The sequence below is a fragment of the Citrus sinensis genome, chromosome 5 (assembly GCF_022201045.2).
Source record: "Citrus sinensis cultivar Valencia sweet orange chromosome 5, DVS_A1.0, whole genome shotgun sequence".
NCBI lineage: Eukaryota > Viridiplantae > Streptophyta > Magnoliopsida > Sapindales > Rutaceae > Citrus > Citrus sinensis.
The window spans coordinates 8,859,826-8,874,626 of NC_068560.1; the positions used below are offsets into that span (position 1 = coordinate 8,859,826).

Genomic DNA, 14,801 nt, shown 5'->3' on the forward strand with positions numbered 1-14,801 from the left:
TCTTGGTATATCTCACACTGGCTCAACTTCCTTATGTACCTCTAACTCAAAATTTTATTTGCAAAATATTCTTTATGTTCCGACTATCAATAGAAATTTAATCTCTGTGTCTAAATTTTGCAATGTTAATAAAGCCTCAATGGAATTTTTTCGTGATCATTTTCAGGTGAAGGATTTGAGCACGGGGGCGGTCCTCTTGCAAGGCCAGAATAATCAGGGTGTCTATGAGTGGCCAGCAGCTTTTTCTTTACCCATTCCAGCCTTGCTGACTTTAAATGCTACAATAAAAACTGATGCTGCTCACTGGCATCAGCGTCTAGGTTATCCGTCTAGGGATATTTTGATTTGTTCTTCGTACCTTCAATTTGTCTTCGCACTTGGATTTTGAGTCTTGTGAGTCTTGTTTATGCAATAAGAGCCATCGGCTCCCTTTTGGCAAATCTTCTTTATGTAGTACTCGTCCCTTGGATTTAATATATTCTAATGTTTGGGGTCCTGCCCCTGTTACTTCCTTTGATAATTATAAGTACTACATGATTTTTGTTGATCATTTTACTAAGTATGTCTGGTTTTTTCCGTTACGGCTAAAATATGATGTTTTCTTTACATTTGTTCGTTTTAAAACACTTGTTGAAAATTATTTTCGTACTACTATTCGTAATATTTACACCGACGGTGGTGGTGAGTTCCTCAAACTCACCTCATTTTTTCAACAGACGGGCATTAATCACCTGCTTACACCACCCTACACACCACAACATAATGGAGTCGTCGAACGTCGTCATCGACATATTGTTGAGACGGGGTTGGCGTTACTTCATCAAGCCTCGCTACCTCCTAGCTTTTGGATGTTTGCGTTTCAAACCGCCACCTACTTAATTAATCGTCTACCATCCAAAACTACATCCATGACCTGTCCTTTCCAGCTCTTATCTGATGCCCATTCTAATTATGCCAATCTACGTGTATTTGGGTGTCTCAGTTTCCTATGGTTACACCCATATACGCGCAACAAACTAGAGCTCAGGTCCAAGCCTTGTGTGTTTCTCAGTTATTGCCTACAACAAAGTGCATACAAGTGTTTAGATGTTCAGTCTGGTAAGATTTATGTTTCCCGTGACGTTCAATTTATTGAGTCTCAGTTCCCCTATCAGTCCCTCACATCTACTGCCTCTCCCTCCTCTGTTTCACTCACCTCCTGGTTTCCATCCATTTTTTCGGTCTCGGTTCTGTCGGTTCACTCTTCTTCTCCAGGTGGTTCCCATCTTGCAACTTCGGATTCGCTTCCTGCTAGCTCCGATTCTTCACTGGCCTCTTTCGCCTCTACTTCGGGTATTATTCATAACCCTCATACTTATGACTCTTTACCTCCCCATGTCCATGCACCAGTACTAACTCCCTCATCTCCCATCTCCAATCCTTCATCACTGGCCCCGTCTACTTCCCCGTCGTCACCAACAGCCCCATCATCGTCACCACCAACACCTCCACCTCCACTGCTGACCCGAGCCCATCCAATGATAACCCGGTCACGCAATAACATTTATAAACCAAAACGGCTTGACCACACTACCCTCGCTCCTATTATTTCCAAACATCCGCTGCCCTCCACTATTGAACCAACTAGTATTAAGGCTGCCCTTGCCGACCTGCAATGGCTTCAGGCCATGCGTACTGAATATAATGCTCTTATTTCTAATCATACTTGGGATCTTGTTCCTCCTGTACCTTCTCAAAATTTGGTTGGTTGTAAGTGGGTGTTTCGTGTCAAATGCCACCCCGCTGGTTCTGTTGACAGGTATAAAGCGCGGCTGGTTGCTAAGGGCTTTACTCAGCGTCCTGGTCTCGACTACCACGATACTTTCAGCCCTGTTGTTAAAACCTCTACCGTTCGTGTTATTCTTTGCTTAGCCTTGCAATTTGGTTGGCCGATTCGTCAGTTGGATATCAATAACACCTTCCTCAATGGTTCTCTTGACGAAGAGGTTTACATGAAGCAGCCGCCTGATTTTATTGATTCTAACTGGCCTTCCTTTGTCTGCAGGTTATGCAAGTCTCTGTATGGCCTTAAGCAGACGCCTCGTGCATGGTTTACTACTCTGTACAAATTTTTGTTGTCCTATGGATTTCGCCAAAGCAAGACTGATGCTTCTCTTTTTCTTTATCACCGTGATGGTCATCGTATTTATTTTTTTGTCTATGTGGATGACTTAATTATTACTGGTTCTCATGGCTGGGTTATTCAGCACTTCATTCATGGTCTTGCTTCTATTTTTGCTCTCAAGGACCTTGGCTCTCTGCATCATTTTTCTCGGGCTTGAGTTGCTTCGCACTCTGTTTGGTGTGTTTCTCTCTCAGCATCACTACGTTCGTTCTCTTTTGGACCGGTTTGGCATGACTGATGCTAAACCTATTGCCACTCCTCTGTCTGCCACCGTTGGTCTTCAACAAACCGATGGTTCTGTCTCTGCTGATGGTACGTCTTATTGTCAACTTCTTGGTGCCTTGCAATATCTCACTCTCACTCGTCCTGACATCTGCTTTGCGGTCAACAAACTATCTCAGTTCATGCAAAGTCCCTCTCAGTTGCATTGGCAGGCTGCCAAGTGCATTCTCCATTACTTGAAAGCTACAATTTTTCATGGCTTTTTTCTTCGCCAGTCCTCATCCTCTGCACTTGCTGCTTATAGTGATTCTGACTGGGGGGGCAATCTTGATGATCGTAGCTCTACGAGTGCTTACGCTATCTTCCTTGGTGGGAATCACATTTCCTGGTCTTCGAAGAAGCAAAAGTTTATGGCACATTCCTCTACTGAAGCCGAGTTTCGCGCCATTGCTGCTACCGTTTTCTGAGCTTTGTTGGCTTCGACACTTGTTCTCAGAACTTGGTATTCGGACTCCTATGCTCAAGCTGCTCTGTGACAATCTTGGTGCCACTCATGTTTGCACAAATCCTAGATATCACTCTTGTATGAAGCATGTGGAAATTGACTTTTATTTTGTTCGTGATAAGATTGTGCAAGGTTTGTTGTCTATTGCTCATGTTCCTTCTGAGCATCAGCTTGCGGATATCTTAACCAAGCCACTTCCCCAACTTCCCCTTGAGCGTGCACGGTCTAAGCTCGGTGTTCTCGACGGTACACCTCTCTTGCGGGGGCGTAATAGCTTAACGTGATCTTCAGGTTCTTAGTTGGTAGTATTTCATTATGTTTAGAAGTGCAGTAGTTCATTATGTTAAGAAGTGTATTACTTATTATCTCTTTCATTATTTACGCTAGTTGTAACGTGTATATATTGTAACACTCTATAGCAATACAAAGCAGTTCCATGCAAGTTTAATAAAACTGAATCTGCTTCTCTTAAATAATTGCTAACCTTCTTGATCCACGATCCTCAAGGCACTCCGCAAAGTAATCAATAGCAATTCTTCAATGTCTAGTGATTCAAGATCCACATAAACTCTTCACAAAGATAAAAAGAAGATAAATAAACAAATCAACACAACATTATGCACCAAATCCGGAGTCTCTGGGGAAGAGGCTGAATTTTGCTTCTCTGCTTTATACTTCTGTGTTGTGGGTGCTTTCAATTGTGAAATACATCTCTTCATATAGGCATTAGGGTTTCACCAAAATAGCAAGTCTTAAAAGACTTGGATTCTTTCCAAATAAGAGTTTATTTCCTCTTATAATTCCCATGAATCTGAATAGGAATAAATATGATATTCTTGTCTTTCTTGTCTCCCAAGAAATATCTAGAGCATTTAATGAACTTCTAACTCTAAGTAGATCTCATGCGCCAATTATAGAATCTCATCATTAATAGACTTTCTAAATTAGATATCTAATTAAATTGGAAATAAATATTCCTAATAAATTGGAATCTCACTAAATTAGGGAATTAATAAATTAATCCCTATTACAAGATATGCAATAAATAAAATTATAATTTAACTAGATTTACCATAAGATGTCAACTCTATAAATAATGAACTTAACAAATTGCATGCCTAGAAACAAAGTGATTGTTTTATTTTTAATTATTTTTTGTACATGCAAGGATTTGTACCGATAAATAATCCTATTTGACCATGCGTCCAAAGATGCAAAATTAATTGTACTTAGATTAAGGGAAAGTAAGTAGTTTCTCTCCATGATTCCACTATAAAAATAGTTAAAGACAAAATTTTGAAGAGACAAGAGCTAACATGGAATTTTGCAGAAACAACGCTAATAAGCACTAGAGTATTTTTGATAAGTTGTGCTACATAAAATGCTTGGAGTTTTTGAGCTTGAAGATGAGAAAGGACAATTTAGTCATTTTATGTAAAGAAAAAATTCACCACCTTTAATTTGGTATTAAGAAATTACCCAACATATATTTAATCTTTAGATAAATAGACCTCAAAACTCATTTTAAATAGGAAAAAGCGCACCAGCACCTCGTAGTTTGGTAAAATAGTCTCAAATATCCCCATATTTTTAGAAGTCACTCGGACTCCTTTTTGAGATATGCAAACTCTCTCTTTAGACTATTCTTGTGATTTATGTGAGTTTATGATTACTTTTAAACACAAAAGGGAGTTTATGGGTCTAGAAAAAGGTTTATATGACTTTAACACAACAAAGGGTCTGTGTATATTAAAGAAAATGTTTGTCTGATCATTTTCTCCGTGACCATTTTCTGAAGCTAAAGGGATGCTAATGTCATTTTTCCTCTAAATAGTTTTAATTTAGTTACCATATTATTCATTAGAATAATAATATAACCACAAACAGTTTAGATTAAGAATGTGTACAAATTGATGCTAGTAATAAAGCCACAAACACTTTTGTATAAAAAAATATGTAATAATTGGTGTGACATATCATCTAAATACATGGTAACAGGAAAAGGAAGGGATTAGCATCCCTATAATCTCTCCTTCTACGTTATAATTAATTTAGGGGAGGAGATGGGGATCATTGAACAAGTGACAATTTTATGCCTAAACAATTTTATTTCTAAACTTGCAATAATAATATTATGCATAAAATTACATTTTACCAACGAAATTAATCAAAATAAACTAAAGGCAATTAAGAATATTCCCTTCAAACTAGGCAAATGCCATTACCATTACAACATGATAAATGAAATTATTTAAATGTAAAGTATCACGTTTGAAAAATCCATAAAAATGAGTATACCTCTTACACTAATCTATTATAAAAATTATCTTTGATAATCTTCAAAATCCTATGACAAAATAAAAAAAAATGGTTTTGTATAAGTAAATTAAATGAATGCATTATAATTGTGCATTTAACTGTGCAGTTTCATTTATGACAGATAATAATAAATTTTATACAAGTCTTTATATTATCTCTTATTTATATTATTCTTTTATAAATATTAGGTTATTTTTATTTACATCCATACTACTACAATTTAAAAACATTCACTAAAAACTTTTAAAAAATATATAATAAAAATTAAGAATATTGGGAATTGAGAGAGGTCCATCCATTCCCGAGTGAGAAATTAAATATTAATTATCTTCGTCCTTTTGCCGAATGTGAAAAGTCCCCAAACGACCTTCTTCCTTGTGGGAATTTTCAGCCATCAGTAGTAATCATATTATTATTGATGAATTAAAAATAAGTTAAGACCTATATAATTTTTTATTTTTATATTTTAATCAATTAATTTTACCTTACTATATTATATTAATTTGTACAAATATTTGACCCTTTGTAATTATTGTATTGATTAGAAAGGAACTTACGAGGATTCACCTAACATAGATTTGTCTCTGTGGGGTCAAAGATAATTCCAATTCTATAACCTCTCGTGTTCTGTCTGTTTTAGCTGGCTTCTTATTCTATTCTATCCAATTGCTCTGGGTTTGTTTCTTTGACTCGGATAAATACGAGGTAGGTGTTTATTGAATTTTGAGTACACGACAATTTTTTTTTTTTTTATTTGACTATCACGCTATTGTTGAAATATATATATTTCTTTAATAATTATATAGTACAATACCAAGGAAAATTTTGTCAAGATCTATCGTAGGAACAATTTACACGATGACCCCTCAGCTAAAGTCAATCTGCTCTAAGACCCAGATATTCTTCCTCAATTGCAATAAGGCCCATAAACCAGAATGCACTAGTTCTCACACCAATATTGTTTCCATTATTATTATTTAGAATTTTCTTGTGGATGTCATCACAAGTGGGAAGAGTGAATTAGATTGATCCTACTTATAAGAAGTATTTTAATGATCTTAGCACGGGTGAAGTAAACAATAGATGTAAATCTCGGGAAACCTCAAAGCCTGCTACTTGGCCTACAATTCCTCAAGAACTGAAAACATCTATTGCCCCGAAACAACTTAAATATACCTCCATGGCTAAAATTAACAATGACAATAGGATATGGTTACAATTCTGCTATTCATACTTTTGATGGTTACATGAAAGATGAGAAGAATACTTAAACGTAGCATCTTTTTTTTTTTTTTAATTTAATTGAATTATTCAAAATTTTATAATATAAATGCAAATGAATCACCAATAATGTGCTGTGACCTTTTGCGGATGGATAGGAACGGGCTTATATCTCTGATGTCAATTTTTCAAAGAAACAAGGATGGCTTCTTGATAGTAAACATTTAATTGTTAAGAGAAAATGACTATGTTCTTATTTACAATTAGCCACAATCTTCAAAATTGTTTCATTAAAATTAGATTCCAGCACTCAAGCACTCAGGTCAAAAAATGTGAAGATCTTTTCATGAAGTTCTAGTGGCAATGATGAAGTCTTGGAAAGAAATGATCACTCCTCTGTTATTTAACCAGGAGGATATTTGTTCTTCGCACATGAACGAAGCTCGAAGAAAATTTCTAGAGGGCTAAGTTCAAACTTCAGGTATTAGTAGGGAACTGATTTTAGAAGATTTTCCATCTATCATTGTGATGTATCCACTAAGAACTTCGGAATTGAGGATGCTATTGCAAGTAAAAAACAAAATGAAAAAATAATTAACAAAATAAAAATCAAAGAGCTATCTAGGTTTTATAAAATTTTTAAAAGGCTATTTACCATTTTGTCAAAATGAAAAAATAATTAACAAATAAAAATCAAACTACTGAGTCACTTCTGACTTTATTTTACAGAATTTGAAAATTATATTTTTATCTTATAGATAAAGTACATATATCAAGTTTGTAGGGTCAAATAAGTCCTTTTATACTTAATTTAATAATTCATTTAGAAGCTTCAAAATTTTTCAAAACCTATAGGTGCCATGGTCCCTCGTTTTCATAAGTCTCCGCCCCTATCTACCCACATTTATGAGAGAAAAAAATTCTATCTCTAACATTTATAAATGGATTATACTATAAATGTATAAATTTAGCTTTTCAATAAATTCGATAATATCTATTGAAGACCAATTGAGTTTGCAAAGTGCAAATTGTAAAAACAAAGTTTTGTTTAGGTCATTGAACCTTTGCATGCAAGTGATAAAATGAAACAGTTCATATGGCCTGCAACTTGAAATATATATACATATTTTCTTAAATGATGGTTACCCGAATCCATCGGCCTTCATTTGATCTTGGCCACTTCAAAGAGGGAATAACATTGCCAATCTTGCAAAAATGATCATTAATTCCATCCGCTCGGAGCCATGCTAATTGTTAATTCTATACTTTTGGCACTGGGAATTGGGCTGGACGAGCGCAAGGCCCATGGTTAATAAACAGAACCAGGGCCGGGCTTGAACCATTTTTTTAATTAATTAATTAATTTTCTTTTGATACAAAAAGGGCTTAGTTAAAAACTAGGCAACAACCATTCGTGGGTACGCAGACCCAGACACATCATGTAACAGCCACCCTTCAGTTTCGGATGGAGGAGTTGGAAACACATAGATCCCAAGAGGCAAAAGAAGAGCTTGGTTGGCAAGGTAATCAGCTGCAAAATTAGTTTCTCTATAGCTGTGCGACAGAGATACCTGCCAATCTCTGTTAGGGAGTCTTTTAATTCCCTGAATAAGAGAGGAGTAAGCATTGGGATGAATGTTATTTGTGGCCAGGATTTTAATGGTGCATCGACTATCAACTTCAACACGTAGTTGTCGAATCCCAATATTCCAAGCAAGCTGCAAACCTTGAAAAAGACCCCAAACCTTCGCCCCAGTAATAGTGCAATGGCCAATATTCATACCAAAACCATGAACCCATTCTCCGCAATAATTTCTAATGAGGCCACCTGCACTTGCATGTCTTGAAATCTTTCTAGCACCATCTGTATTTAATTTAAAAAAGGCCAAGGAGGGGGCGTCCATTTCAACCATTTGATGATCATTTCATGGCCTGGTCTAATGATATTCTTCATGGAAGAATTAATTTCAGTCGCACGGTGGATGATGTCCAACACAATATTTACAACACTGATGTTTGCCTCATTATGAATGAATTGAGTTTGCCAATACCAAATCCACCACAGAGCAACACAAAAAATACAGGGCCATTTTTCATCTCTCCTAATCAATCCCATGTTCTTAAGATTGTAGTAGATCCAACTCGTTAAGTCCAAATCAAAAAAATTATTCCATAGATTATTAGGAACCAATCTAAGCCACACTTGCCAAGCAATAATACAATCCCTCAACACATGAATGGTATCTTCAAGGTAGTGGCCGCAACTACAACAAGTAGCATCCGTAGTAATGTGCCTTCGATGAAGCTCAAACTTTGTTTTTAGCCTATTGCTTATGGCGAGCCAAATAAAGGTTCTAATACTTTAAGGTCCATTCCATTTCCAAGCCAAATTCCACAAAGAGTTATCGGCCACATTATTGGACTGGTGCAAGGAGAGGTATGCAGATTTTGCCGTGAAATGCCCTGTATTAGAGTAAGTCCAGTAACATTGATCCTCACCACTATTAGCACAAGGAGCTTTAACTGCAGCAATCTTTAGAATTATGTGGTTGGGTAACAAAGGAGCAAATAATTGCCAATTCCAATTGCCATTGCTATATGAAAAATCAACTACACATAAATTAATCAGCTGATCAGGGATTGGGTTCTGGGCATATGATTGTAAGTTATCAGCCTCATTGAGCCATAAATCCCACCAGAGTTTCACTCTTGTTCCATCCCCAAGGGCCCAATGAGTTCCCTTCAAATCATGATCCCAAACCTTCTCCACAGCACGCCACAAGTAAGACCCGTTCCTCGTTTGTAAGCTATTAGGAAGACAAGTGGTATCAATCTTGTACTTAGAAGCCATAACCTGAACCCAAAAATCATTAGGAGAGTTGACTAGGCCTCACCTAATTTTCATCAGCAAAGCCATATGCATATGAGATAAATTTTTAAGACCAAGGCCCTCACACGATTTGGGTTGGCATAGAGTGTCCCACCGGATGAGATTCAATTTTCTTTTTTCTGTATTTCCACTCCAAATAAAATTCTTGCAGCTTTGATCAATTTTGATAAGAACCGAAGCTAGAATTTTTGTTGATTGCATGGCATAAACTGAGAGAGCTTGAATTACCAATTGTGCTAAAGTTATTCTTCCCGCTAGAGAGAGATGCTTGGCATTCCAGCCTGATAAACGCTGCTAAACTTTATCTAAGATCTCTTGATAAGTTGCCTTGGTAACTCGGGAGTGAAGGATGGGCATACCAAGGTATTTACCGAGGTTCTTTGTTACTGAAAACCCGAGTGTATTTTTTATCTCTCGGATTGTGTCCTTCTGAACATTTCGAGAGAAGAAAATTTGGGTCTTTGCTCTGTTCACCTTTTCTCCAGAGCTTAAACAAAAGGTATCCAAAACCTTATTAATCACATGAGCTTGCTCACCAGAAGCCTCTGCAAGAAGAAGAAGATCATCAGCGAAAAATAAATGAGTAATAGGAATACCTCCATGAATAAGCCTGATTGGTTTCCAAACCTCACTCCGAACTGCCTGATTGATTCCGTGATTGAGCCTCTCGATGCACATGACAAAAATATAAGGGGATAAAGGGTCCCCCTGTCTCATTCCTCTAGATAAGATAAAACTTTCCGTGAGCTCACCATTTTACAAAAGTTGCATCAAAGCTGTAGTTACACACTCCATTATAATACGAATCAAGTCCCTTGGTTACCCAATCACCCCTAGGGTCTCTTGAATAAAATCCCAACTCAAACGGTCATACGCCTTTTCTAGATCAACCTTGATAGCCATCTGACCAGTTTTGCCCCCTTTGTTCTTCATGGAGTGGATGATTTCCTGGGCAACAATAACGTTTTCAATTATATGCCTCCCAGGAACAAAACTTGTCTGAGCAGGGCCAATGAGTTGCGGCAGAATGGTTTTGAGGCAATTAGCCACCAATTTAGTTATAGTCTTGTAAACCACTGTGCAAAGACTAATAGGTCTAAATAATTTGAGAGAATCTGGATTATTGGTCTTGGGTATCAGTACAATAAGAGTTTGGTTTAACTCCTTGGGCAATTGCTTTCTCGAGAAAAAAATCTTTAATAAGCTAACAAACTGAGGACCCCACCACATGCCATTGAGTTTGGAAGAATATGGCATGAGGCCTTCTACTCCTGGGGCTTTCATTGGGCTTATGCTAAAGATCGTATCTTTGATCTCTGCATCATCAACAATTCTGATCAGACTGTTCAGAACATCATTATCAATTAAAGGGAAATCAAGAGTAAAAGGGTATTGGACATGAACACCTCCCTCTTTCATGTACAAGTTAAAAAAGTAATAAACTACATGGGCTTTAATATCAGCTTCATCATGGATCCACTGCCCCACGTCATTTTTTATCATGTTAATTCTATTTCGTCGACGTCTGTCAATAGCATTTTGATGGAAAAAGGCCTTGTTCCTATCCCCATAGACAATCCATTCTCTCCAAGATTTTTGGAACCATAACACTTCCTCTTGAGTTAAAACTTTTTCAAGATCTCTCTTTAGCTTAGTTTCTAACTTGCTTAAACTCCTAGAATGACGCTTCTCCAAAAACCGTTGGATTCCACCAATTCTAGCCAGCAGTTCCTTTTTCCTTTTAAAAATATTGTCAAAAATGTCTTTATTCCAGTTTCCCAGTTTGTTGATAAAATCAGCGGTAGCATTAGTACAGTTCAAGTTGCGCTTCCAGTTATTTTCCACAAAGGGTTGGAACCTCTCATCAGTTAGCCAAGGAGCTAAAAACCAAAAAGATTTCACGCCCGTAGGAGCCAAATTATTTTTTCTACAGTGAAACATCACTGGTCTATGATCGGAATTTAATTTGGGGATGTGGAAAACTTCCGCTGCATCGTTCATCATCATCCACTCTTCATTACAAACCACACGATCCAATCTTTTCGATAAGTTGCCTTTTTATCATGTGTATTTGGGACCCTTAAAGGAAGGTTCCATGAGATGGTTTCGATGGAACCATCCATTAAAGAGGTCACACACACCATTAATTCTGGCTGACCCTCCTTTCTTTTCAGATACTTTTCTAACTGCATTGAAGTCCCCGCCAATCATCCACGGACCATCAATAGACTTGGAAACTTCATCTAACTTAGACCATAGAATTTTCCTTACCATGGGAATCGGACTAGCATAAACTACCGTGACCCAAGAACTAAAACCTCTCGAATCAATAATTTTGAAATGAATAAATTGACTATGATTGATGATAAACTCCACCTCAAACCTGTCATCCCATATAATCCAAATGCCACCAGAAAAACCCTTAGCTTCCACTCGGTGAGATCTCTGGAAACCATTTTTTTTAATGAAACCATCAGCCTTGGATCCACTAATGCGAGGCTCGAATAAAGCAACCAGATTCAGTCTATAATTACTAACAAAAGTCTTAAAAGTCCTGCAAAATCCAGGCGAGAGTGCTCCCTGGCAATTCCAAAACAATATGTTGTACATCATAAGAAATATAAGCAAAGAGATAAGCATGAACTCCTTACATACTAAGCCCTAAAGTCGCTCCTCCATGCACTCCAGGAGTTTCATTAACAACAATATTTTCATCATCAGACATAATGTCTTCATCTTCATTGCTAAATGCAAGTTGAGGATCACCATCATAAAACACCATTGTATTAATAGCTCCGTCATCCTTTTCATCGAGAGGATCAGTTAGGTGATTTGGGTAAAGTTGTTGTTCCAGGTTGTCAGCCTCTTTTCCACTTGAGCCGCTTGGTGGATTACTCACAATCTCATGGTTATTTATGGGAATAGTCACTGCAGTACGTTTGTGAGGATCAAGGGTTGTCAAGATTAAGGTGGGTTCAACGAGCAAGCTATGAGGATGTCTTAAGGGATTTGGGTTAGGGACATAAGTATTGGGAGAGAGAGTTTTAGTAACATGGGGACGTAAATTTGCATGCATGGAAGTAGATGTTTTGGAGTTTGGTAGTTAAGGTCGTGAAAGCTGTGATTTGGCCAATTATTTAGCTTTGGAAAGGTGGTTTTGAGGTTTTAAGGTGCTAAGGGTTTTCAGAGGATGGTTTTTTCGGGTGTTAAAGTGATCGGTAATGGATTTAGTTGGTTATTAGGGAGGGACAATGATGGGGTTTTGAACAGTAATTTTTGTCACGCTATTTGTATTAGGATCATCAGTTAAGGCAGCAAAACGGGAGGTAGTACTATAATTATTTCACTGATTCCTCTCCGAATCGGTGATATTTTCCTTGTCCACAACTACTTTAGGTCTCTCTTTCCGTGCCACAATCATCCATGGACCTAATTTCTCACTACTGTTGTTAGCCACAGCTGAGGCACCATCCTTATCAACTGTCATATTAACTAGTGGAATGCTCTCAGAATTACCGACCTTAGCCCCATTCGAAACTTGTTTTTCAGGACAAACAATATTATTGTGGCCATATTTACCACACTGGTAACATATAATTGGCAACCCTTCGTATTCAACCTTCTGAATTTTTCCGTCTAAATTAAACTAAGACACCAAAGGCTGAGAAAGAGAAATACGGACAACAATCTTTGCAAACTTTCCCCTCTCCCATGATTCGGTATGATAATCAATCTTGATAATGGTGCCCATAAGTTGTCTAACCTTCAGTGGAATACGCTTATCGTATAAATGAAAAGCCGTACCAGGTAGTCGGATCCAAACAGTTGCAGAGGCGATATCAGTAATGGTGCTATCGAATTGAGGAGTCCAAGGTTGTACTGTTAAATAGTGCCCAAAGATTACCCATGGCCCCTCAGTTAAAGCATAGATTGCATCCTTTGGTGAGTGGAGGCGAACTAAAAAGTAATTGTTTTTTAGGTCAATCACTGAAAAATCCTGAATCATAGGCCACACTACCTTCAGCCGATTACACAAAACCTTATATCCAATGTTTCTCCCTAATAACTTCACTACCACAGAATTCTGCCAAGGTTTAGTCAGTTTATCATGGACTCATTTTGAGAACTTGATAGTTGGCATGGTGCCATCCTCTCCAACCGTCACATCGTCAGGTTCAAAGTCCCAGTCATTTTCCATCTCAATATCATCAAAGTTTTTGTGTTGGCTAGGGGGTACAAGCGCATCCTTGAAAGAGAGCGGTGGTGGATTATCCTCGTTCGTACCATGGCTACGAAAGCGAGCCTTTTTTGTGGACCGATCTTTAGGCAACGGGGGTGGAATCACTTTCAGCAAGTTAGGGTTTTCGTGGAGTTTAGAGTTTTCAGAGCTCTCCGACATTTTCTCTGTTACTTGGACTTTTTCTTCTAGCAACATTCTGTTTTAATATGTTTTAGCAAAAAAGGGGGCTCTTTTTTTTTTTTCTAATCTACCCACCAATTTTTTTTAAATTTTTTTTTCCTTTCTAAAAGAGTTTTCAGCTCCCAAACAATTCACTGCTGAGTTTACCAACTTTCTGCCCATACTGCCCTTGAAAATTAAGCTTCATATTTAATGGATTTTGTTCTCCGATGAATGAACATCAATAATAAACATGAATTTTTTTTTGTCGTTGACTGAACATTATTGAGTGATTTTGTACAATTTTATGCTATGACAATCTTTATTCAAATAATTACAGTTGCAACGATGATTTTAAGAAGTAAATTAAGTTCCAAAAATAATTTTGATAAGTGAATTTTTTTTTTAAATTTGTTTCAATATTGTATGCAATACATCCAAAGCCCAACATGGGAATGAAGTGCCCACTTCATCTACAATCAAAGCTCAAAGCATGTAACTGTAGCCCACCTTATAGATTTCAATCATCCATTCTTAAGGGAATGAAGTGCCAACCAGCCTAGCCGAAGAGCTGTTGACAGAAGTAAATTAAGTTAAGGATTATGTAACATATTCTATACAAAATCGAAATGGATGCCTAAATTAGCATAAAAAATACAATTAAAGATCCTTAATCCTAACACCCATGCAAGTAGTGATATGAAATATTATCATCTTCATCATCTAATATCCTAATAAAAAGGTTTATTAGGAATAATAATTCGTTTTAACAAATTTACCAAAAAAAAATTTGCTTCATAGTATAGTCTTTGTTCATGAACACATCATGATGAGCAATGTAATTCCATGTTATTACAACGGTAGCTGCCCACTCCAACACAATAAGCCAATAAACTCTTATGAAACCTTAGAAGGCTCCTCACTTGACTTCTTTAAACAAACCATTGGCTTGGTATACAATTGCTTTCCATTCTTAAGTTAAATTTGACTATGAGTCTTCACAAAAACTGTTGGAGCACTTGACTCCAACAGCCAATAAAAAAAAATACCAAATATAATAAAATTAACACTAAAGTACTCT

General features: G+C 37.0%; 1 protein-coding gene across 1 annotated transcript; it reads right to left on the reverse strand.

Moving 5' to 3' along the window:
• Positions 1-12,664: 12,664 nt before the first annotated feature.
• Positions 12,665-13,720, reverse strand: LOC107176025 (uncharacterized). The gene is made up of 3 exons (XM_052441063.1): positions 13,481-13,720; positions 13,085-13,405; positions 12,665-12,967 (listed from the first exon to the last, which is right to left on the reverse strand). Exons 1-3 carry the CDS (start codon positions 13,718-13,720, stop codon positions 12,665-12,667), a joined length of 864 nt encoding a protein of 287 aa, XP_052297023.1.
• Between the last annotated feature and the right edge of the window lie 1,081 nt (positions 13,721-14,801).